Source organism: Gopherus flavomarginatus, chromosome 3 (assembly GCF_025201925.1).
Source record: "Gopherus flavomarginatus isolate rGopFla2 chromosome 3, rGopFla2.mat.asm, whole genome shotgun sequence".
Classification (NCBI taxonomy): Eukaryota; Metazoa; Chordata; order Testudines; family Testudinidae; genus Gopherus; species Gopherus flavomarginatus.
Window position 1 is genome coordinate 25129769 of NC_066619.1, and position 25318 is coordinate 25155086.

Genomic DNA, 25318 nt, shown 5'->3' on the forward strand with positions numbered 1-25318 from the left:
TCTGTATATATCTATATCTATCTATCTATATATCTTCCGTCTGTATTTTCCACTGCATGCATCCAATGAAGTGGGCTGTAGCCCACAAAAGCTTATGCCCAAATAAATGTGTTAGTGTCTAAGGTGCCACAAATATTCCTGTTCTTTTTGATGTAAATGAGTATCACACCCATAGTTTTAAACCTATTTTGCATTCACTTTTCACGGGTGTATACAACTGTACAGAATGCAGGGTAATGGAGAATCAGGCTTTGGGTATTTAAACTTGTCTTGACCCTTAACACTGCCTTTGGGCAGTCCACAAGTTAAATGAATGCTTAGGAGAATGTACTGAGAATATATGTTATCTCCTAAAGGTTAATGTACTTAGGCTGTTTTCATGTAACATAGTAAATATAGATATAAATAATCCATTATAATTTTGTGACTATTAGTCTTTATTAGGTAAATGTGTGTATAACAAAGTAAGCAAATGTTCTTAACACAACCAGAAACAGAATTTTCAACAAACACAAAGGATTTTCATCCCAATAGAGTTAATGGATGTAGCCATATATCACATGTGCCTAATATACTTATTCCAAAAGAATAAGATTAATATGATTTTGTGGTATGATTTTTTAAAATTTTAAGGCATGCCAAAATATTACCAAAATACTATCTTAAAATAACATGGTTTTAGATTCTGAAAACTCTTCTTGGTACAACACTGCGCTAAATACACAGACAAAACCTAAAGTTATTAGATGATAATTAATTAAAATCCATATTTTATCACTGATGCACAAAAATAAAAATCATGACGATCTTATTGTTCAAGTATCAAAATATTTTCCCATTTTAAAAAGGTAGTTTACATAGACTAGGAATGAGTACAAGGTGATTTAAATATAGAAGTCAAATTTTAAATTCATTAATCTATTGTACTGGTATTGGTAATCACTATCCTATTCTAAGAAATATTGCTAGGATTCAGAATTTACACTCATGCTAATCCCACCTGCTTGCTATATATTAGTGGCGCCTTTCATCTATTGCAAATCACCAGTTAAGATGCTTACCCTTTCATCAATGTGGGAGAAGAGCTGGAACATGCAGAAAAACTATGTATTTAGACATCATTATTACGTTAGCCCGTTTGGAACTGCTAGTAAGTTTTAAAATAAAAGTTAAGGGTAACACAGGATTTCAGGTAATGCAAACTTGAAGAATGGAGGACAAATGTTAATGTTTATGAAGACTGTGGAATAACAAAAATGGCCAGAGCCAGGCTTAGTGTGGCCAGGTCTAGTGAACCAGCTAAAGTTTCAATTTATCAGCTAAATACTGTACTAGTGTAGCTACTTGTTTGCCATACCGCAATGTCTTTCCTGAAATACTGGATCCTTGAGGCATAACTTCCAGAAAAGACTGTGAGGAAAATGGTAAGTAAACCTGAGGGTATTAAAATGTACATCCTTTTAAGAGCTCCATGAGATACCTGCTTCTCCAGCTCATGGTGCATTCCAAACATCTCTGGCAATATGCCCCGTCCTGAAATCTAGTACCCTGCTGTACCAGGTTTCACAGATTAGAAGGCCAGAAAGGACCATTATGATCATTTAGGAGTTCTCAGTCTTTTTCTCTCTGAGGGTCTCCCCAGCATGCTACAAAAACTCCACAGTCCACCTGTGCCACAACAGCTGTTTTTCTGCATATAAAAGCCAGGGCTGACATTAGGGGGTATCAAGTAGGGCAACTGCCTGAGGCCACACACGCAGCAGACCCCATGAAGCTAAGTTGCTCGGGCTTCGCTTCAGCCCTGGGTGGTGAGTCTTAGGGCCCTGGGCTTCAGCCCTGCACAGCACAGCTTCAGCTTTCTGTCCTGGGCCCCAATGAGTCTAATGCTGGCCCTGCTTGGCAGATGCCCAGAAACCTGCTTGTGGCCCCACAGGGGGCCCTGGCTGGATCCCTGGTTGAGAACTGCTGATCTAGTCTTACCTCCAGCATAACATAGGCCAAAGAACCTCTGCCTTGAGCTGCTCTTAAGCTAAGAAATCCGACCATTGCATTTTTTTCCTGAAGCAGGTAAATTCATACTAGAAATCTATACTAAAGTCACCAAGATCATCTTAAAAAGGTTCAAGAGGGTGGGGCAATCACCTGAATCCCTAAATACCTTTTTTTTTCACATTTTTTCTATTTGTAAAAGTTTTTCTATAGCCTGTTCCTCTAAATCCCCTATCACCTGAAGCTGAGCCAACTCAGTTATTCACAGCCAGTTTCCATGGAGGACTGAATAAATGAATGAATAAAGGACTATGCAGTAAGGATTGTACAGTTCCTGACGTACTGAACTAAATCTATCTATACCCCAAATGTGGGTCAAACTGCCCAAACTACTTTCTAAATCATTTCTGTAAAACCTTTTCTCCCTTTTTTCCACTTTTTTTTTTATTGGGGGGGATGTTTTGTTTTTTGGCTCCCCCAATAGAAACATGTAACGGTCCATTAGGTGCAACTCAGGTGACAATGTACCTTCAGAGAAATAGCATCTATGTCATTTACCCAATGTGTTCAACACCTCCGAGACATGAATACTAACGCAATGCATCAGGATAAGCTTTCCTGCTCCTACCATGTTGAAACGTTATGCCACAGACCAGGAAAAAAAACCAAACAGCTTGAAAAAAAAGCTGCCTAAAAATGCACTTTTTTTTTTTTTTTTTTTTTTTTTTACTTTGTTTCAAAAAGAAGAAACCCAGCAAAGGTGGAGAAACGCTGATGATCTCCATGGAGTGCTCCATTCCCCATTCGCAGCCAAACTTCATCCCCCTTGGCAAGTTTTAGCACTGCACTGTTTCCTGATGTGTCGGCTTTTCCTTTTGATTCATAGCTAAAAATGAATATTTTACAAAGAGTTAAGCTTTTCTTTTGTCAACAATGGTCAAGTAAGTCACCGAAAAGAAAATGCTAAGCCTAAAAAACACATTGTTTTGCTTAGTGTATTACGTTTTAAATTGTAAATCAAGGCAGGGTTGACAGGCAGGTGTTGAGTCAGACAGAAGACGTTTATTCAATTGTCTCCCAGTTGGCTATGTAAATTAAGCACTGTAGGCCAACACCATGAAAGCCAAATCTAAGCACAGAGTAAACAGGGAAAAGGGGAGATACTGGCATTTGTCTTGGGGGGCAGGGGGAGAAATGAACCTTGAAGAATATAAATAGAATGCAGTGTGACATTTTGGCACTCATTCACTAAGGAAAGTCTGGAAAGAGAAGAGAAGGTTCATGAGTGCTTGGATCCTGGTTTGACTGAAAACCAGCTAGTTCTGCAAAAGACTAATCCAGGGGTAGGCAACCTATGGCACGCGTGCCAAAGGCGGCACACAAACTGATTTTCAGTGGCACTCACACTGCCAGGGTCCTGGCCACCGGTCCGTGGGGCTCTGCATTTTAATTTAAATTTATTTAATAAATAATTTATTGCTTTCACTATAAGTATGTCTCAGTGCTTTTATGTTACACTGAAGCAGATCCTCAGTTGAATTAAACTGGTGGGTGCACTGTTCCTTTGGGGACAGCTTACCTGGTAATTTCTGTGAATGTCCAGTGGTTAAAGGGGTGGCTACAATAGAAAGAGGGCTCAGGGATTGAGGTGCACTTATTGTTAACCTGCAAGACAATGTAAGGGCTGGCAGAGCCCCAAGGAGATTATTTGGGTGGCTAACAATCCGGCAGTGTCTGGGAGCTGACATTCAGTTCAGCACAAGAAAATCTTCTTCTAACTGGAGGTAGAGGGGTAATAAGGTGACTCACAACCCTCGGTATGCTTGGGAAGCATCACAAATGGATCCCCAGATTTCTCACATATCCAGGGCCGGTGCTACCATTTAGGCAGCCTAGGCAATCGCCTACGGCGCCAATATTATTGAGGGGGCGGCATTTTGCTGGGTGGGGGTGGCAGGCGGCTCCAGTTGACCTGCCGCAGGCATGCCTGCGGAGGATCCGCTGGTCCGCGGCTCTGGTGGAGCTGCAGCAGTCAGGCCTGTGGATGGTTGGCTGCTCCCGCGGCTCCGGTGGAGCTGCTGCAGTCAGGCCTGCGGACGGTCGGCTGCTGGCGCAGCTCCGGTGGACCGCCCGCAGGCATGCCTGCGGCAGCTCCACCAGAGCCACGGACCAACGGACCCTCTGCAGAAATGACTGCGGCAGCTCCACCGGAGCTGCGGGATCAGAGCAGTGGGCAGCGAAATGGCCGTGCGCGTAGGGCGCGAGAAACCCTAGCGCCACTCCTGCACATATCCAGCTATCTACAAATTCTGAACCATATGATGAACAAGTGACTGAGCTCAAAGTCTGTTCTTTTGGATTTAGCCAAGGGCTTACGTTCCCAGTCGCATGAGTCAAATAAAAACTTCAAAATCTGAGTAGTTGAGATAAATGCTCTGAAATGTGTGACAGGACACGATTAACAGCATCCTGGTCACTGAGGTTGGTGCAGAGTCAATTAATCAGTTTCTGCTGAGGATTACTGACCCTGGGGTGGCAATTGTCGGGTTAATGAGGCAATTGACTCAGTAATTGGGAGGATATAAGGAGGAGGAAGCTCAGAGGGTGAGGCTCGGCTAAGGAGAAAAAGCTGCATGGAAGTCTCCTCCTGCTATAAGTCTGCAATATGCTCTGTTATACTTTGCAAGGGAAGAACAAATACACAGATGCTGAAAGGGTAACAAGCTGGTGTGTGTCTGTGGTTAAGAGCCCAAGAAAGAGGCCAGGCAATGTGGCACACCAAGTAGTGACCGAGCCACCCTGTGACACAATGACATCATGTGCAGCACTTACCTTCTTACTAATCCATAGCACTGTAGCTGAAACTTCATCTCTCTTTAGTATGACTTGCTTTATTGTAACATTCAGTAAGGCTGTCATTTAGATGGCCTGTACTATACATGCATCAGAATCAACTGGTGATGAATATTGTTATTTTAATCTGTTACCATTAGATCAAAATTCCAGATCAAAACTGTGACCTTCTGGAGAATCTATGTACAATGTATAAATTCTGGCTGTGGAATTCACCATTTGCAGATAGGGACTGTAGCAGTCTCTGCCAGACCAGGGACAACAGTCAGACATTAAATCTTCGTGGTTGCCTATTCTGGTGGAAATGCCTTGAACAAAGGGCTTGGCTGAAGCAGGAAAGTACCCCTCAGCAGAATAAAGAAACCAGGTGTTTGTAGGTGACATATAAACATGAGGCCTCAGAGAGACATATAGAAAGCTTGGGGCAGGAGAGAGGAGCATGCTTTTGTACCTGGAGTATGCTGTTTAAATAAGAGACCAGCCAAAGTGAGAGAAAACTAACTGACCCATATTGAGGAAAAGGATCCTGAAGAGAATCCGTGAGCTTCTGAAGGAGGATCCTAGTACAGCAAAGGACTCCACTAAGGCCAAAGAATTCTCCACAATTGGTGAGGCCTCCCCTGAGGCAGGGAGATGAGTACAGATGTGCTTGCTTCCCCTATCCCCCATACTGCTAAGTAAAGAGTATTGGTGTTTAGAATCCTCTGTGAAGTCTGCGTGTGTGTGTTTGCTTTTGCTATCGTGTGCCCCTGAAGAGTTAAACTGTAAACCCAAAGCACCCACATGGCTGCCCTTCTGAAAGTGGGTGTGCTACATGAAGCCTGAAGGGTCACCACTGATCCCAAGAGTTAGGCAGTTGGACTTTGGGGATTCTGCTCTCAGAGGGGGTGCTAAACAGAGGAATTGCACCCCAAGAATTAGCCTAGACTCTCCCAGGAAGGGGCACTGTCTGGACTCTGTTCAGACTCAAGAGGCTTAAAGTACTAGGGGCCCAGTGAGGCGGATTCCAAACAACAGCCTGGGGAGTGTCCAGCCAAAGAAGACCTCTACCAGGGCTCTGTGTATGTGACAAAATCACTAGCCCCTTCCCCATTGGTGGGGAAATTCTAACCAAGACTGAATTTTAGTCTCAGGCACATCTCTAGTAATGACACACAACTAGGAATCTAGGAAGGCAAACGTTCCACAGGCAGTTTCTTTCTGATGTGTTTCATACTACCACATTCCCTCCAAAATGTGTAGTAAGAACCAACATCCATGCAAATCTGTCCAGCATGGTGAAGAGCACACATCTCTCGACTTACCTATATAAACTGAAAACTGTATTTCCATTGTGCATGAGGTACACGTACACTTCCTCCACATCCTCATGTTTCATCATGCTGAAGGTGAAGAAATACACCCCTGAAAAAGATATCAATGCCAACATGCATGTGTGTTTTACATAGGTAGGTGCTAGGGTACATTCCGCAGAGGGGTTTGTTGGTTAAAAACAGGAGGAGATTTTGCCAGACCCAGGCCTCAGTGAAGTCACTGGGAGTTTTCCCTTTGACTTTAGCCAGACCTAGATTTGATTCAGTCACCTGATTCTCCACTGAGCAAAGGGGATCACTGAAGTCAAGTTCCAAATAAATACATTTACTTAAAAATGGCAGAGCCTTCCCTCCCAGACTGAGAAGGAAATGACTAAAACATCCAGTCCAATGACCTCCCCCATTCCCTTCTCTTTCCTGCTTCCTTGCTCCTACCAACTCATTGCTTTCCCCTCTTAACACAGTCTCCACAACATATGTTTTAAAAAATGTAGACACACATGACACATGGCACTAATCACCCTGATCACTTTGTTTGTACACTGTGTCCCTTTCACTCACCCTTTGTCTTCTTTAGATGTTAGCTCTTCAGGGCCAGGATTGTATCTTTTGCTGTGTTGGAAAGTATCTAGCTATATTGTGGGTGCTATTTTGATATAAATAACAAAACACAATAATAAACGACAGGGCCTGGAAAATAAAGTACTGTACTTTAGAGACTATGGTCCCAATCCTGCTGTGAGTTCTGTCTAGGCAGAGCTCTCAGCCTGGGCAGAGATTGCTGCAGAATCTTAGGCCTGACATGGAAAAGTTAGCCATGATTTCCATGTGTCAGTGTGGGTGGTAAATTCCATGTGTATACTGTCCTGCAGAGTGAATTTTGTTTTCACTCATCAATCTGAAGGAAGTGGCAAAATGACCCAAAGTAATTTCAAATTCTTCATCATACCTTCGTTAGAAATAATTCCTGACTCACTATCATCAGTTAATATTCATTCCCATATTCTTGCGATTTGCACATGTGATCTCCTTCCACTCGCAAGGGAGGCAGGTATCTACAGGAGCCCACTATGACTGACATCACTGTATGGTTGTAGATAAGAAGTTCAGGATTAAGGATCTGATCCTGCAAACACTTAAGTTGGTGCATAACTTCGCTCACATGACTAGCTCCATTAACCTCTAGGGGACACTGTTATGAGTAAAGTTACACATGTGCGTAAGCGTCTGTAGGATCAGTGCGAAAACAGGTCCAGAGGGCTGGATTCTCATGTACGTTACAGCCACTTTTTGCAGCTCTGGCTGTGTAAAGGAGTTTACAATGAGTGGAAATGTGATTTGTGCCCACTTTAAAGTATAGTTAAAGCAGTACAGCTTGTGTATGTAGACCATGCCACAGTGCAAATGAGAACCAGGCACAGAGAGCAAATTATGTGCTTATTCTTAAAAATCGTCCCTCTAGAGCAGGGGTGTTGCACCTTCCCAGGACAGTGTGCTAGAATTTGCACTGCCACCTCCCATGCTCTACTTGTTCTGTAGATAAAAGGACATCACCAGTCTCTACGACGATAAATTTTCCCCCGTGTATAAACTCCAAAGTCATGTTTTAAAAACTCACCTCAAAGATTTGAACCACAATGAAGACAGATAACAGTTGCTCCTATTTGAAAAATTACTACTTAAAGTTCCCTCAGCTTTGTCTTGAACTCCTAACTTCCCCAAACTGAGGCAAAGCCAAGAGTACTTGAAGTTAAATTCTAGTCCTAGTGAAGTCAATAGCTAAACTTCCTTTAATTTTAATGGGACCAGATCTTTCTTTTAATCAACATCTGACTGACACTTTTTCAGACAGAAATTTACACTATTTTGCTTTATAAATACTCACCATTCACTGGGGCACCAAATCTACCAGTCATAACATCAAAGAAGTTTCCAACATTGGTTTCAACACTACTGAAGATTATCCCACTGTTCTGATTGCTGAAATGGGTTGCCATAGAAGCCATGAATGCGATCTATAAAAATATACGTCTGATTTAACCAGTGGTTAACAAGCAGGAAAAGGATGAATATAAAAACACGATCTACAGGTTTTTTTCTGACATGTGCAGTATATTTATTTTCCTCACAGAGATGTTCTTTTAGGGTCTAATCCAACTGCCGTTAAACCCCAGTAACAAAACTCCTATTGAATCAAATTGCAGGAGGACTAGGCTCCTTAACTTCAATGGAACTATTCATGTGTGTGTATATAAAGTTAAGCACACCATATGGGTAAATGTTTGCAGGTTAAGGCCTTAGTTTTCGATTTCACTTTTACTTTAAAAGCTTAGAGTGATATGATAGAAAAGTTATAACGTAATATATGGTATTTTAGCATAAACATGATAACATTGGCTTGCATAGGTTCCTCAAATCCATTTAATTCAGTTACTGCTTTTAACTCAACGTTAGCTGTAAATAAGGCTCAGTAAATCCCATACATGTTATTGTGTTTTTCCAGCTACCAATCAGAAATGACTTAAGCAATTCTGAGGCCATATGATTAGGGCCTTTCAAGCTGCACTGTCCAAGGTTCAACATTCTTCATCCTCTGCCACCTGCTCCAGCTTCCTTTGCCATGCTAGCTCAGGCTGCCTGGATGAACATCATGGGATGAAACTAAGAAAAGGGGAAATTTAGATTGAGAAACTTCTTGACAGAGAGATATATTAGGCTGTGGAAGAATGTTTTAAGGGAAGTGGTGGATGTCCCCTCATTTGGGACGTTTCAAACTACGCTGGACAAGATACTAGAAAATGACTATTTTGCCTACGCAGGGAAATGTGCCCTCTCTTAGTTTCTGTGATCTCAAGGCAGCTTGGGACAGTGGACAGGGCATAGGACTGAGGGTCAGGAGACCTGGGTCCTAGAAGGCCACAAACTTGCTAGGCAAAACACTTAACTTCTGTGAAGTGCTTTGAGACATATAGATAAGCACTAAGTATTTATTATTAGCATTAAGTCTCATAGGAAAGGCTGTTTTCATGAGAACATCTGAATTAGAACCAGAAAAAAGACCCCTTCAGAATCAAAGAATCAAAATCACAGGAGTAGGTTCAGATCCAGTGACTGAAATCCTAAGCCCCCACCAGAAATTCAAAGAAGTTCAGTTTGAGCTGATTTCCCTTTTCCCACATGCATTTGATAGATGGGAAAGCTGGTAAAAGTGAACTCAGCTAAGTTAATGTGTTGATGTGAAGTAGTTACAGAGTGATATTTTATGCAATGGATTAATTTTTGTCCAAATGCCATTTGAAATTCTAATCAGCTCTAATCTGTTCTCCTGGAGCTAACCAGAAAAGTAAAGAATAATGCCTTTCATCCACCTTGTCTCGTTTCAATATAGCAGATCAGAAATAGATTCATTCTCTTTTTAAATAGTCCTGGTTTTAAAAGCTTTATACATGGGAACATTTTCCCCTTCTCTCCCTACCCCTCCAACATTCCAAAGCATAATCTAGTTTTAGAAACTATAGGCTATATTGGGCTGATGCTTTTTAAGCAAAACAATTTGTTACAAGCAATGGGGAAATTCTACTTAAAAACTGATGGCATGATATTCAGTTATTCAGCAATGTTTTCAATTACCACCAGAACATATACATTGGTAACAGTTCTGATAGCTAACTTCAAAGTTAGAAAATTACCCAGAAGGAAAATAATTGTAAGAAAGATGTTTTTCAAATCATTCTACCATAAAATTCCTCCCAGCTAATGATCTTTGTAAGCATTCTCCAGCTATTTTGCTGTATTATAAATACCAATTAGTTTTGGAAACATTTTCAAGCTGCATTTTATTCAGTATAAGAACTCTATCTTGATGCAACATTATGACTGAGAATTTAATAACAGGAAATTAAAAAGTTATTGCCACCACACTGCACATATGTAGCAATTTGTACTAGTGTATTTGCTGTTCGTTTTCATTTCTTTTATGCATATGCAAAAACTTAACTGAGTTATGGTCGTTGTGGAACCATAACTTTGAATTAAAGATGGGCCCAGATTACAAAGTTTGGGTCTGTAAACTCAAACTACTTTTCCCCCCCAAAAGTTAAGGAATGTTTGCGTCTAGGTTCCTTTTGTATATTCTACTTAGTCCCTTCAGTTGTGCAGGCTTGTGCTGGCCATGCTGCAGGAAACAGTGTTGGTGATACTGGATCTTATAGATGATGGATGCTCTTAAGGCACTTGGGCCCAGATTTTTAATGGAATTTTGGCATTGGTCCTCTGAGCACTGCAAGGTTGAGGTGATTTAGACGGCTATGTCCAATTTTCAAAATGACTTAAGTACTTATGCCCCCAAGGCCCATTGACTTTCAACAAGACTTAGGGCTTGTTTAGATGGTCAGTTAGTGTGCAGCAAGCTGAGGTGTAAATCTACAGTGACTAGCATGCCATCCACTACGTGTGTGGACTCTGCTACTGCACTCTAAAAGTTTCCTAGTGCATTTTGATCTACTCCAGGAGTAGATCAGTGTGCCTAAAGAACTTTTAGTGTGCAGCAGCAGAGTCCACACAGTTAGTGCAGGGCATGGTGGTCCATTGTTTACCCCTCAACTTGTCACGTGCCACTTCTTCATATACACAGGCCCTCAAGTTCCTAACAGGGGTGGCTCTAGACATTTCGTCACCCCAAGCAGGGTGGCATGCCATGGGGGGGGCTCTGCCGGTTGCCGGGAGGGCAGCAGGCGGCTCTGATGGACCTCCCGCAGGCATGCCTGCAGAGGGTCTACTGGTCCCGCGGTCCGCTGGTCCCGCAGCTTTGGTGGACTCCCGCGGGCACGCCTGCGGGAGGTCCACTGGAGCCGCAGGACGAGCGGACCCTCTGCAGGCATGCCTGTGGGAGGTCCACCGGAGCCGCCTACCGCCCTCCCGGCAACCGGCAGAGCACCCCCCGCGGCATGCCGCCCTAAGCACGCGCTTGGCGTGCTGGGGCCTGGAGCCGCCCCTGACTCCTAAGGCACTTTTGAAAATTAACTTAGCCCTCTAAGGGTATGGCAGCACTGGAAACTTCAAAGCACTGTCGCGGGAACACTCCCTAGGCAGCGCTTGGAAGTGCAAACGTGGTCCCAACGCTCCTGATAATCCACCTCCATGAGGGGATTAGCTGCGAGCGCTGGGAGTGCGGCTCCCAGCGCTCGGAGCTTGTTTACACTAGCGCTTTAAAGTGCTCAGACTTGCTGTGCTCAGGGGGTTGATTTTTCACCCCCCTGAGCCAGCAAGTTACAGCGCTATAAAATGTAAGTGTAGACAAGCCCTAAGTCACGTAGGGCCAAATTTTAGGACTATTTAGGTGCCTAAAGATGCCGATAGGTGCTTAGTGGGATTTTCAGAAGTGCCCAGATGCTTTTGATAATCCCATTAGAGTCATAACTGCATCTTTAGGTCTTTAAATATCTGTTCCTTATGCCTTGAAACACTGACTGGAGTAGCCACCTAAATAACTGTAAAAGTCTGGACCCTGGTGCTCCTTGTTTTGGTTGTTTTTTTTTAACATGAACCAGAAAGTGCACCAATATGTATTTGTTGCATGTTAATAAAAATGTGATTGTGTCATTTACTGTTCTTTTAGCATGTGCACATTACCTGAAAACTGGCAATAAACAGTTATTCCAGTTGGAGGGGTTTATCCTCTGTCCAAAAGGCATATCTCTGTTTGCTTTTTACAATAAAGATAGATCATGACCTGGCAACACTTTTCCAGGATGACTCTGGCAATACTTGCAGGACAGGTTTCTTAATAATGACAAACAGCGTGTATATCACACCATACTTCTTGTTGTTCAGTTACAAGTGGGCTTGATCTATAACTGTATTGTGGTCATTGGGTGCTGTCTTTGAGAGGGGAATGAAAGGTATACTGTAAAACGCATGCTAAAGACTTTGTACCTGAAGCTCCGGTGGAATCCCAGGGTAACCCTTCTCTCCTTTTGGTCCGTGATGGCCACGGTCTCCCCTTGGTCCCAGATCCCCTTTGTCTCCTTTGTCACCTTTGGCTCCTTCATTGCCAGGTGCTCCATTATTTCCATTGTTCCCATGATTTCCTTTAAACAATCAAAGCTTTCTGGTCAGTTCAAATATTCTCTCTGTCTCGCAAATCATATCTGTGACAAGGTGCTTCCCTTCCCACCCCCGCTCTGTAACAAAACCTCTTTTCAGCATAATAAGTTTAGATACCATGTTTAGATACCAAGGAATCCCATGTTTAGATACCAAGGAATAAAAAATGGCTACGGGGCTAACTTGGTGGATTTAAGAGATTTTAGGATTTTGGGCGAGGACTTGAAAAAAGGAAGTGCAAATACCTTTAAGGAATAAGGATCATGTGACCTAGGTGCCGGTGTATGAAATGCAGACTTCTCAGGCTGTTGCTTGATTTTAGTGCTAGCTCTTAATAGTAGAGGACTTGGGGACTGCTAGGGAACAGTGTGTTGCAGGGCTTTCAAAAGTAAAGGTGGTTTGGTAGTTGAGTCCACTGAACAGTTTGGATTTGTTTGGATTTTCCCTTTGAATAAAGACTCGCTGTTTGAACGGCTGTGTTCTTCCTCAAAGTAACCCCGAAAAGCAGCTTAATAGCCATCTAATGCATCTGCACAATCAAAAGTGATTTGGGCAAAGAATTAGATGGTCTTCGGGGAGTTTTTTACAGGCCAGCTAATGCAGCCAATTCTGTCTATGTTTCAGTCTATGGTTCTCTAGTTAGGTTTGAAAAAGCTGCTTATGTTACTTTAGATAAGTGTAGGAAAAGGCCAAGGATCCAAGATGAAACTCCGCTGATTTAATTTCAAAATGATAACAGTCCCCGTTACATAGACAGTAACTGCTATTTGTAATAATATCCTATACTTCCCAATATTTACTTGAGAAATTGCTGGTTTACTGAGCAACCATCTATGGCAACTGACAAGAAAGCAAGACAAAAGCACCATATCTGTAGATGAACGCTTTTCACAAAGCAATCACTCTATATCTGACCTAGCCGTCCTCATCCTAAAAGGAAACCTGCTCTCACAATTGGGACATGGGCAATCTAACGTAATGATCAGAGCAGGAATCAGGCCAGATCACATACCAGGAGGTCAGAGTCCAAGACAGGCCAGAGAGCAAAACCGACAGTCCAGAGGCAGGCAGAGGCAGGTTACCTGGAAGTCAGCGGCAGGCAGTGGGAGCAGGTATTGCTGAGGAAGCAGATTAGGCAGAGGAAACCTAGGTTCATGGAGAACTTCCTGTTCCTATCATTGGCTTAAATAGAATAGCAACAAGAAGAAAGTCAAGGAAAGTGTGGGCCCCTTACTGAATGAGGGAGGCAACCTAGCTTTTTCCACATCCTCTGTCACTAATGTACTCAATGCTTTCTTTGTACTTAATGCTTTCTTTGCCTCTGTCTTCACGAACTGGTCAGCTCCCAGACTACTGCACTGGGCAACACAGCATGGGGAGAAGGTGACCAGCCCTCTGTGGAGAAAGAAGTGGTTCAGGACTATTTAGAAAAGCTGGATGAGCACAAGTCCATGGGGCCAGATGTGCTGCATCCAAGGGCGCTAAAGGAGTTGGCAGATGTGATTGTGGAGCCGTTGGCCATTATCTTTGAAAACTCATGGTGATCGAGAGAGGTCCCGGATGACTGGAAAAAGGCTAATGTAGTGCCCATCTTTAAAAAAGGGAAGGAGGAGGATCCGGAGAACTACAGGCCAGTCAGCCTCACCTCAGTCCCTGGAAAAATCATGAAGCAGGTCTTCAAGGAATCAATTCTGAAGCACTTAGAGCAGAGGAAAGTGATCAGGAATAGTCAACATGGATTCATCAATGGCAAGTCATGCCTGATTAACCTAATTGCCTACTATGACAAGACAACTGGCTCTGTAGATGAAGGGAAAGCAGTGGACATGTTATTCCTTGACTTTAGCAAAGCTTTTGATACAGTCTCCCACAGTATTCTTGCCAGCAAGTTAAAGCAGTATGGATTGGATTAATGGACTATAAGGTGGATAGAAAGCTGGCTAGATCATCAGGCTCAACGGGTATCTAGTTGGCAGCCGGTTTCAAGTGGAGTGCCCCAAGGGTCGGTCCTGGGGCTGATTTTGTTCAATATCTTCATTAATGATCTGGAGGATGGCGTGCACTGCATCCTCAGCAAGTTTGCAGATGACACTAAACTGGAGTGGTAGATACGCTGGAGGGTAGGGATAGGATACAGAGGGGCCTAGACAAATTAGAAGATTGAGCCAGAAGAAATGTGATGAGGTTCAACAAGGACAAGTGCAGAGTCCTGCACTTAGGACAGAAGAATCCTACGCACTGTTACAGACTAGGGACCGAATGGCTAGGCAGCAGTTCTGCAGAAAAGGACCTAGGGGTTACAGTGGATGAGAAACTGGGTATGAATCAGTGTGCCCTTGTTGCCAAGAAGGCTAACAGCATTTTGGGCTGTATAAGTAGGGGCACTGCCAGCAGATCGAGGGACGTGATCACTCCCCTTCCAACCCTGATAGTCTATGATTCTATGAACCAGTCAAGACCTGCATGTGTTCCACTAATGAGATCCCAGGACTGGAGTCCTCTGTCTGAGTTCAGCTTCTATTCCGGCACCTGTTAGTACATTGCTGGCTGGCAGGTTGGAACTTACTAGCTTCTGAGAACCCTGTAGACCAGCATTCATGACCCCTGCACACCACCTTCAAATGATGAGCCTGGGAACTTAAATTCATAATTGTGCTAGCTACTAAAAATCATGGGCTGAATTTATGGTTTATTATAATAATCTATAACTCATTAAACCACCACCCCTTTTCCCTCTCCTCCTTCTCCTCCCAACCCCCAACTACTTAGGCTAAACAATCTGTTCCACCTTGTATTTAGCTGTGACACTCTGAGTCCCTTTCCCAGACCTGAAGAAGAGCTCTGTGTGGCTCTAGAGCTTGTCTCTCACCAACATAAGTTGGTCCTGTAAAAGATATAGCCTCATCCACCTTGTCTCCCTTATAGTCTGGGATGAACATGGCTACAACAACACTGCATATAGCATTACCCTTTAACATCAGTAAGATAATTATATGGCCCCACTGCTGTAGTACAGAGGTCCCCAAACAATGGGACCCACCCCCTTAGGGGGGAAAGGAGGAATGTCCGGGGTGTACGGTAGCTCCCACACCAGCTCCCATGCAGGGCAGGGAGGGAGTGCCACCCACCCCCTCCCCGTCAAAAGCTCTTCTCTGGTCCCACCCCCACATCCCTGGCTCCCAGCCTTGCACCTGGTCCTGTCCCCAGCCCCGCTCCAGCCTCCAGCCTTAGCCACTGGCTGCAGCTCTGTTCCCAAACAGGGACTGAGGCTGGGGGTGAGGCCAGAAGCGGAGCTGCACAAGGCCACGGGCCTGGCTGCTGGACCCCACCACAGCCCAGCTGCAGCTCTGCTCCCACCCTCACCCCCAGCCTCGGCCCTTGACCATGGCCCCACTCCTGGCCCCAATCCCACCCCCAGTTGCGGCCCCAACCTCAGTCCCCTTAACCCTGTCTGTGTCTTCCCAGGCTCCCCCAAGGCACAGTCTCACTCCCTGCCTTGGCTGGGAGATGCAAGACCCTCAAAAGTTTGGAAACCACTGCTGTAGTATCTGAGTGAATCACGATCTTTAGTATAATTATCCTCATGACACCTCTGTGAGGTAGGGAAATATTAAAATCCCCATTCTACATCTGGAGAACTAAAACACAGAATAGCTAAGTGATGTGCCCAAGGTCACAAAGGAAGCCTGATGGAACAGAGACTGGAATCTAGTTCTTCCAAGTCCCACTATAACACCCAAACAACTGGACTGTCCTTTTCCAATGAATGTAACTGATTTATGCATCTTATAAAAAAATCTCTGTGCTTGTAGTTCTGTGATAACAGTGGATAAGGCTGTGTGAAACACCAGCACAGTTACAGTGACTCCAGTTAGGATCACATAGGATGTGTTGTAAGTCAACACTGAGTCTGACCCTATAGAGCAGGGTTCAGCAACCTTTCAGAAGTGCTGTGCCGAGTCTTCATTTATTCACTCTTATTTAAGGTTTCACGTGCCAGTAATACATTTTAACATTTTTAGAAGGTCTCTTTCTATAAGTCTATAATGTATAACTAAACTATTGTTGTATGTAAAGTAAACAAGGTTTTTAAAATGTTTAAGAAGCTTCATTGAAAATTAAATTAAAATGCAGAGCCCCCCAGACCAGCGGCCAGGACCCGGGCAGCGTGAGTGCCACTGAAAATCAGCTCGCGTGCAGCCTTTGGCACGCATGCCATAGGTTGCCAATACCCTGCTATAGAGTCTTCTTTTAGTTATATAGGTCTAACCCCCACAGGAGCCAAATAGATTCTGTGCTAATATCATGCAAGGACATTGATCTAGCTGGTGTGATTGTAAATCAGCACTGAAATTGGCCAAGCTATAGTTTCACATTGGACGAGGGCATAAATAGGTCTATATTGCAAAATACAATCCTATGTATTTGCAGTATACTGACTTGGGGTCAGTGGGGCGGGGGAGAGAGGTATAATGCAAAACATTGTACCATCTTCTAAGCTGCCAAATATTTATGACTTTACTTTCCCTAAATACAAAGTTACGTTTCTGTGTGAAAAGCCTCACCATGACAGTTCCCCTATGTCTGTAGAGTTATACAGTATTTACATAGAGTAAAGGGTTGATGGATGATTCACATAATAAATCTTATTTACAACAGGCTAATGCCAACAAATTTCAAAGTAACATGTTATTTTTTACATTTTTGCCAGCCAAAGCTGCTTATTTAAACACTTCATACAACACACACCTCACCATTACTGGAAACTCCTACCACCAGAATATCAACAGTCTGTTTAAAGAAATATTTAATAGGGATACCAGAACCAGAGTTACTGTCAGTGATGTGTAGAAAGAGACAGAAAGAATGAAAGTAGTGAATGAATAAGTAAAACGAAAAAAGCCAGGCTGTTGAGGCAAGCTACCCAGACTGTGACACAATCCTATATGTACCACAACTGTGTTATAAATCATCTTAATGAAGATAATTGCTAAAGCAAACCTAAACCCTCTGTCTGTTCACTTTTCCCCTTCCATATATCTCCCTCTCTTTTCATACCCACACACATAAAACACTGGACCAAATTCTGCTCATTACTAGAGTGCTGTGTTTTTTTATGCCCAAGAGAATTCATATGCTGGCTGTCAAACTGGTTTTTATTTGACATTAAAAAAGACAAGAAAGAAAGAACAAAAGTGAGTTTTCCATGGGGGAATAGAGTGTAAGTGTGTCTCCTCTGTAAATGTTTGCAGCACATCTAGGGAAGAAATGGCTCCTGTCTTGGAAATTTACATATCATCATTTGCAAAACAAAGAAAACAAAAGCAATATCCACCATAGGGCACATCCCCTTAATTTCAGAGGAAGTGTCACTCAGACAACAAAGAGCAGAATTTGGCCTACGAGCGATAAGAAACACATCACTTTCATTAATGATGGATCCACTAACTTAATTAGCAATTGGTTTTGATTAGATTGGAACATAAAACCTGACTCCAAATCCCCACACAGCTTATGGAAAAGTTTGGATCTGGATCCAAATCCATATCCAAGCTCAGTTGCTTGCTTGGGCCAATCTCTGGTTTTCACACTCACAATCTGCAGTCAGCCTGATCAGAAATCCATCGGAGTGACACTTTTACCTGGCATCCCAGCAGGCCCTGGAGGTCCCGGTGGCCCTTGATAGCCTCGAAATCCAAACTCTCCACGGCAGCAGCTACTGCAGTCTGGATGTTGAGGTCCACTTGGAGAGGGCTGAGTGCAAAAACATAGGTTTTAAATTAACCATTCATAGAGTGTATTTGCTATACATATATCTGCATCCTGGTAGCAGGGTCTCCACTATAGCCCCCTGCTTGTACATGCTCACAAGCTTTCTGAACATTTCTCCTTTGAGACGGATATCTTCCATGCCTGGTCTCTCTCTAAAGAAGTTGGTTTTGAATTTTTTTCAGTTGTTCTTAAGTTATAACATTATTTTTCTATCAGTTTCCCCACTTGAAAAAATATTCTTAAATAAATAAGATCAAGTAACTAAAAAGTGGTAGAACTTTTAAACTTGGTCTCCAATCATGTATTTTGCTGTATGCAGGCAAACTACAATTCCTGCATGAATACTCAGACTTACATGGCTCTCGGTGCAGGCATGCTAGCCTGTATGCAAAGAACTGCAGAATCAGGGCCTTAGTCTTCAATGTGGAGAACTGACTTTGCTAAATCTGAAGCAATATGAGGCTGGATTTTCAAAACTGTGTGCACATGTGCAAACTTGAATTCCTGCACGAAAAGTGGATGTGCCTGGATAAATAAGGGGTTGCAAGTATGTGAGTCAGGCATTTGCAAGAGTATGCAGGCTCATCTGATAATCTAAACCTCAAATGGAAAAACACATTTGGGGCATTTTGTTATACTGTGTGTGCGTGTGTCATGATGGAAATCTTGCACTCATCATATGAATAACATATTGTGTAATGATGTATCAGTAAAGATATACTTAGCATGAATTATATGCAGCAACATTTATTGTATAAGAAAATTTGATAACACTGTATATTTTTATAATGCTTTTCATCCCAAAGGAATTCCAATTTATTTTATGCATACACAAGTGGCTTCACATTCACAGAAGTAGATTTCATAACTGCAAAGAGTTCTCATATAAATATTTATATTGATTCAATAAAATTACAAAGATTCTGATGAGTTCATTGAAGTTGACCTCCTCCTTTTTCTTTCTGGAAAATAAGACCTAAACCCACAATCTGCAACTTGAAAGAATAGCAGCCTTGGAAAAAAGAGCCCAAATCCACTAATAATTGGTGGACTTGGCAACCCACTCATGTCAGGTTCTTCAATAAGTGACTTTGAAAATCACATAATTCCCCAACCATCTCCAGAAAAAGCTGGCAATTCCCATTGTCATTTGACACTGATGTTCCAAATAGGGCAAAACTCATTTGTAATCTCAACACACTAACCTCTCTGCTAGTCTATCAGAATTTTTTTTTTAAATAGCTCCAAACAGACTAATCCTATATTGGAAAAATAATGAATGTGCAATGAGGTAACGTAAAGAAATTCCATCCTGTTATTGAAGTGACAAATGACACAAATTTGGTTCAGTTGACTTATGTCACCAGAATCCTTAGTTTTTCCTATATGGCTGGTTGGTTATTAATTCTCTTCTTGTCAATATTTAGATGTGAGCGTGTAAAGAATTTTTTAAAAGGTACTTTAGGAAGTGATTCTTTGGTAGGTGGAACTCTTCTCTCTGACCCAGTTCAGAATCAACCCTTAGCATTGAGCCAGGGGGCAGGCAAGATGCTGTCTGACACATGAATCTGAAGATCTTCTGACACTAGAAATCATTGAGGATTCTATGGCCTTTTTTATAAGACTAGTTGTGTTAGAGCCAGTATCTGAAATTCAAGTTGAATGACTACAGTCTGTTTACCTAAATTCTCTTCAGTTTCAGTTGGAGATGGTATTTTTCACTTCCTGTCAACAACAGTTACGTGTAAGTGTGCAGTGTTGAACTTCTGCTATGGCCATGCAAGAGGTGGTTCCATTTCAGTACTGCAAAAGGTGGTTTCTCTATAGATAAATATAACTTCCTGAGCCATTTGGAATTATGGCTGTATGTTTTCCTGGTTCTAGTCCACAAAACGCTGAGTCATTGGCTAACTCATATCATTTTAATCAATAGGATTAAAATATACAAAATACCTGAGAAGGACAAGGCAGGGTAGAGAAGAGGATAAAGAGAGCAAGGTTAGAGGAAAAAAAGGGGCTGGTAAGACTAACTTCTGTCACATTTTCAGCACTCCATGAGTGCCTCGTGTCTTAGGACAGAAGTAGAGAGAAGAAGCCGAGAGGCAAGGAATAGAGAGAGAATTGTGGTATACTGAAAACTGTTAAAATGGCAAGCTGTTGCTTTAAATTTGAGCTGGGAGTTAGGGGGGTTCCTGATGCTGCTTGCAGGCTCGGGGCTCTGTAGGGAAGTGTGCGATCTGGGCCTAGCTTTAAGAGAGATAGTAGATTGCTGATATCCTCATGCAACATAATTATCTCTCAGAGAATTCAACAGGACATTACATTTAAAGTGGGCCAAACCCTGCTATGCTGACTTAAAAGTTGTCCTGTTGACTTCAGTGGAGTACTTGGGCAAGTTCTGACCTAAGATTTGTCCTATTAGACTTAAAAATCTTTTGACATAGGAGTGTTAATATTCAATGTCCCCAAAACAAAGAATTTTCAGGTTAAGTTTTCTTAATCTGAGGAAACACAGAGCTCTGTGTAAATGAATATGTTTTAAAGTAAAAATCTGGGGATATGAGACTTAAATGTGAATGATGAATAAAGCTACTTTCTCTAACCCTAGAAATGGGATCTGAAGATTCATTGAGACCCATTTGTCAAAGTCCTTATAAATTCTATTGCATAGCAAACGTGTGGAATTTTTTCCTAAAATTAAATTCAGTAGCTTGTGAAAATCACCTGTCACACAGATTTCCAGGGACAGACAAGCGGTTAGAATGAAGATATTTGCTAGATCTCTGAACATTATACTCCTGAGTATTCTTAGATTGACAGCTAGGAAATCTATCAGTTTAGAAGGCAGCTAAATAGTCAATAAAATTCCTCTAATTTGAACCTGTAGACCAATTATAACTGGAGATACAGACCTTTTTCCATTTCTTTCTGGCTTTCGTTAAGGTTTTATTTTACTCTATCCAAAACAAGAAGTTAAATAAATACCTGCCACCATGGGTCCTGTTCTGAATAAGAAGGGGGACAAACTGGTGTACATGGGTGGGGCGGGGACAACTTTCACCTGGCTCCCTCTTGTAGCCAGAGGTGTTTCTGCAGCACCCTCGATCTGTCCCCTCTCTTAAGAGTGCTTTGGGAGCCCCATATAGTCTTTTTCAGGATAATCATCAGCTCTGAAAATGGGTCAGCAGCCCAAAGTAATTCAGGATAGTCGTCAGTATCCAAAACACAATATCCATCATAGCAACCCCATAGCTTGTACTCAAATCCAATGCTCCTGCCGATTATGGAGCTTTTATTCTTTCCAGCAGAAGCTTAGCCTCCTGGGTCTGCCTTCCTTCCTCTGTCAGCACACGTCCTGTTCTGAGAGGGAAGGTGGCATATATATGCCTCTCCTTCTGAGAGCTCTTCCTGATTGGCCAGGAGGGAGGGGAGCCCTGCCCCACCCTGTGCAGCAGGGCTCCTGATGCCAAGCCCTTAAAGTAAATGTCTTGGGATCTTTCCAATCCACTGCTAATTCCCCAGGACCACCTCCTCTCCTCCGATTTTGGCTGGTTCCTGAACCTGTGTTCACACTTCCATCACTAGGATGGGGTCTTCTGCATGGAAGTCCTTCCGGCTCCTTCTAGATTCACCTCATCTGGCAAAATAAACTAAATAAATAAACAACCAAAAACACAAGCAAAAAGCCAGTATGTCGAGGTGCACTCCAATTATATCAAGTAGCAACAGAAAGAAGATTGTATCTATATCTGTTCCATACATACTGTCAGCTACAGGGCTTGAGGAAATCATGCTACGCAGCTCGTATGTTATCAGCAGTGTGGAAAATTCGGCATAGGGAGGGGCTTACCTATTCTCTTTAGCCCCTCTTTGTCACCTCACAAGCTCTTTAGACATCTGGGGGGATGAATTCTCCTGGCATTGTCATTGAATGAAACAGCTGGACACATAGGGGGCATTCTAGGGGCAAGACATCTGCAATGCATATGCAGCTACAGGGATTCTCAGCTGTTGCAGGTGGCAAAGCAGCTCAAAGGAAAACAGCTGCTGGCTGTTCTGCTTTCTACTGAGGGTCATACTGATCCTTGGAGCAGCCCAAAATTGAGTGAACCCAAAAGCAGCTTGTGCCTCTCCACCTGAGAATGCATAGTCTCTAGGGATGGAAAAGACATGTTAAATCAGCCATTCTATGCTGAATTTCCCCTATTGTACATTTTCTAGTCTTTGATCTAGTTTTAAGTGAGCCAAGAATTGGGATTGCATCATTGCCCATGAGAGATTATTTTCCAGACACAGGAATGGTGGACGTGAACGACCTGCAGACAAGTCAACTGTGTGCCAATTGGCTGAGTCCCTCTTGCTTAATAATTAGTTCCATTACTGTAAATGTAAAGATCATCTAAATACATGATGCCAAATAATATCCTTGGATATACATGCAGCCCCAATGACGTCAAGGGTATTATATGTCAGAGGGCTGAACTGGGCCTTTTTTGTTAAGTATAACAAATTTGTATTAAATTATATATTACTAAAAATAAATTAAAAGTCAATTCTTAAAGCACAGGCCACTAGCTCTTGAGCTAAAGGAGAACCTTCTTTAATTATTAGCAGGATAGGGTCTATGGTATACAGTTGCGTAGTATTCCATCAATAGCAAGAAGTGGAACACACAAACACTAGCTGGCTTGTTATAATATACCCTCATTGATTATACTGTTTATGTATGGAAGTTCAATTTAATGTTCTGTAACAAAGGACGTTTATATGCTGTTCTGTATAACCATTTAACTGTAGGAAATGTCGTTACTGTATTTTGAATTTATTGTCATGTTTTGCCATATCTCAATCTCTTTCAGTTCCTTGACCCTATCTCAATTACCTAAAATCAAAACTCATTTCTACTTGTCACGAAACAATTACTATCCATCCCACTTCTGCCTCCTTCTGCTTTTGGAAATTCAGGATCCAGGGTTGAGATTGAAAAAAACAATAGTCAACTGAAATGTAAAGACACAATGATTTGCATTCAGTAGGGGAAATAAAACTTTCATTTTGTTACTGACTATAAAACATAGTAGACCACAAAACCTCCAGCCCAGAGCAGATGTAAAACTTTCCATTTTGTTTACTGCTCAATAAAACTTCATCTTGTCCCCTTTAACGTTTTTCCTTTTAAAAAAAAAAAAATCTGGATTGCAGCATTTTACATATGACCAGGTGAGGTAACTTTCCCTTTGCTCGGAGGTAATGACTAGACTATATAAAATGCTATGTAAAATGCACAAGAGATTCCTAATAAAAAGCAAACTCTACAGTCAATTTTAGAAGCATTAATTCCAGTTCTTTTTTTCCCACTAAAAAGGGCAGCAAATACACAATAGTATGTTATATCATACCTACTTATTTCTCAAATGCAGTATTACTACCAGGATTTAAAAACAAAACAAAGTCCACCTTAGAGGCTATCCATTGCAAATATTTGCTAGTGCTTTAAATGAATTTTCTCAAGCTCAAAAGGATAAATTTTTTCTATACATACATTTCAAGTAAACTGGGATTTTTTTCTCCCAGTTGAACAGTATCCTTCAGAATATCATCTGTTAACCAATTTCATAATTTCTCTTCACATGCAAACAATGTCCTAAATAGATTATAAAATCTTAGTCTGCTAGAAAAAAATATTCTGCAATAATTGAGAAACAGTATCTCACCATATCTGATTGCATAGAATCAAAGTTTCACCAGAACAGTGGGCTGCTGTCTGTGTTCTCACTGCCCCCACCCCATCGCTTGCTCTACCGATTCATTAAAAGATTCTGTGAAGCAACCCAGTAGCATACAGACCAATAAGCAGCATTACTAAACCTCTTTACTTAAATGTATCATTTCATAATCTTAGAAAAAATCCGATTTCAAAGTTGTTCTTAGAAGATTAATTCAGAGTACCTGGACTCTGTCTGAGGTAGTCTGTGCTACATCATCTACCTCTGGTCTCTGGGCTTTTTGGTCTGTAGAAGTGCTATTATCATCATCAATAGTCGACTCTATAAGTTGACTCCGCTGTCTCAAAATTTCCCTGCTGCTGGAACCTTTATGGCCAGTCTGGTGGTGACTTTGCAATACTTTGGCCACTGCTTTATTAGATCTTCTGCTCACCTCCATGTATTCATCTTGACACAGGCAAAATGGAATTAAAAACAAAGCCAGCAGATGCCAGGTGATGAAATCCTTCACTCCCATGTTACTCAAAATAACAACTTCTCAAGAGTCCGGAAAATGTCTTTTAGAAGGAGAAGCCCGCTTACTGCATCAGTAGTTATGTGGTCCTTTCCACTATTTCCACTGTTAAGCTTGGCACTTAGACCAGTACCAAGTTTTATACGTTTGTGCGCAATAAATAAAACCATGAAAATGCCAAAGTGACAGGATCCTTCATCCAAAATCAGTCATGCCTCCTTAAACAAACCAAGCATTATTCACCACAACGAAAATTGATTTGTATGCTGGAAATGGCCACTACATGTAACGGACTCCTGTGGTTTCTATTTGGGGGCATTTAAAAATGTGACACTTTGGGGGACGGGGATGGGCATGTTTTCATTTAAGTGTGAAGAAATGTGATGGAAAGAGAGAACATGTGGCTAATGGTTTCTATTGCTTGATTAGACATGGACAGGCTATGAATTCACACTCTGAAATATCTTTCGAACACAGTCATCTTCTTTATTTGCCAGGAAACTCACATACATGACTGCGTCAGCTCAGTCAGAAAAACCATCCAAGAGCAATTAGGAAACCAAAGTACAAGAGAGCCTTTTGCACACGATTCAACATGATGACTATTTCTGAATATACTTTTCATTCACTAATAAAAGAAAAAGAAAATGTCCTATGTCAGTTCACCAACAGTGGAAAGCGACTGGGTAAACAAGTCTGTAACACTACATTGAATTCAGGTTCACACCTAGCCCCAATTTTTCAATTTGAACTTCCGACTCAGACAATTTCCCCGCTCCTCGAGTTTCCAGTGTTTTTCTAAATGCAATTGCCAAACCAAATTTTACATTTTCACTGCCAAGTAAATATAAATTACCACAAAGCTTGTTTCATATTAAGGAAAGAGAACTAAATTATTATATACACATAATAACCTAATTTTCATTTTTGAAACCTTACACTGGTAGCCTCTAGAACTGTAGAAGTGCAGAAGACAGTCCTGCACATGTTTACGTATGAAAAAATTTACACACAGGAGTAATGTCCCTGAGTTCAAGTACATCTCT

General features: G+C 42.0%; 1 protein-coding gene across 2 annotated transcripts; it reads right to left on the bottom strand.

Annotated features, from left to right (window-relative positions):
• Positions 1–361: 361 nt before the first annotated feature.
• C1QTNF3 (C1q and TNF related 3) lies at positions 362–24409 on the bottom strand. 2 transcript variants are annotated; one of them, XM_050943831.1, is made up of 6 exons: positions 24192–24409; positions 17903–18014; positions 12090–12244; positions 8041–8170; positions 6147–6246; positions 362–2875 (listed from the first exon to the last, which is right to left on the bottom strand). In XM_050943831.1, the coding sequence occupies exons 1-6, from the start codon at positions 24273–24275 to the stop codon at positions 2716–2718; spliced, it is 741 nt and encodes a 246-aa protein (XP_050799788.1). In that variant the 5' UTR covers positions 24276–24409; the 3' UTR covers positions 362–2715. The 2 variants fall into 2 exon arrangements, with proteins under 2 accessions (XP_050799788.1, XP_050799786.1); XM_050943829.1 differs by having other exon boundaries at positions 23982–24409.
• Positions 24410–25318: the final 909 nt, after the last annotated feature.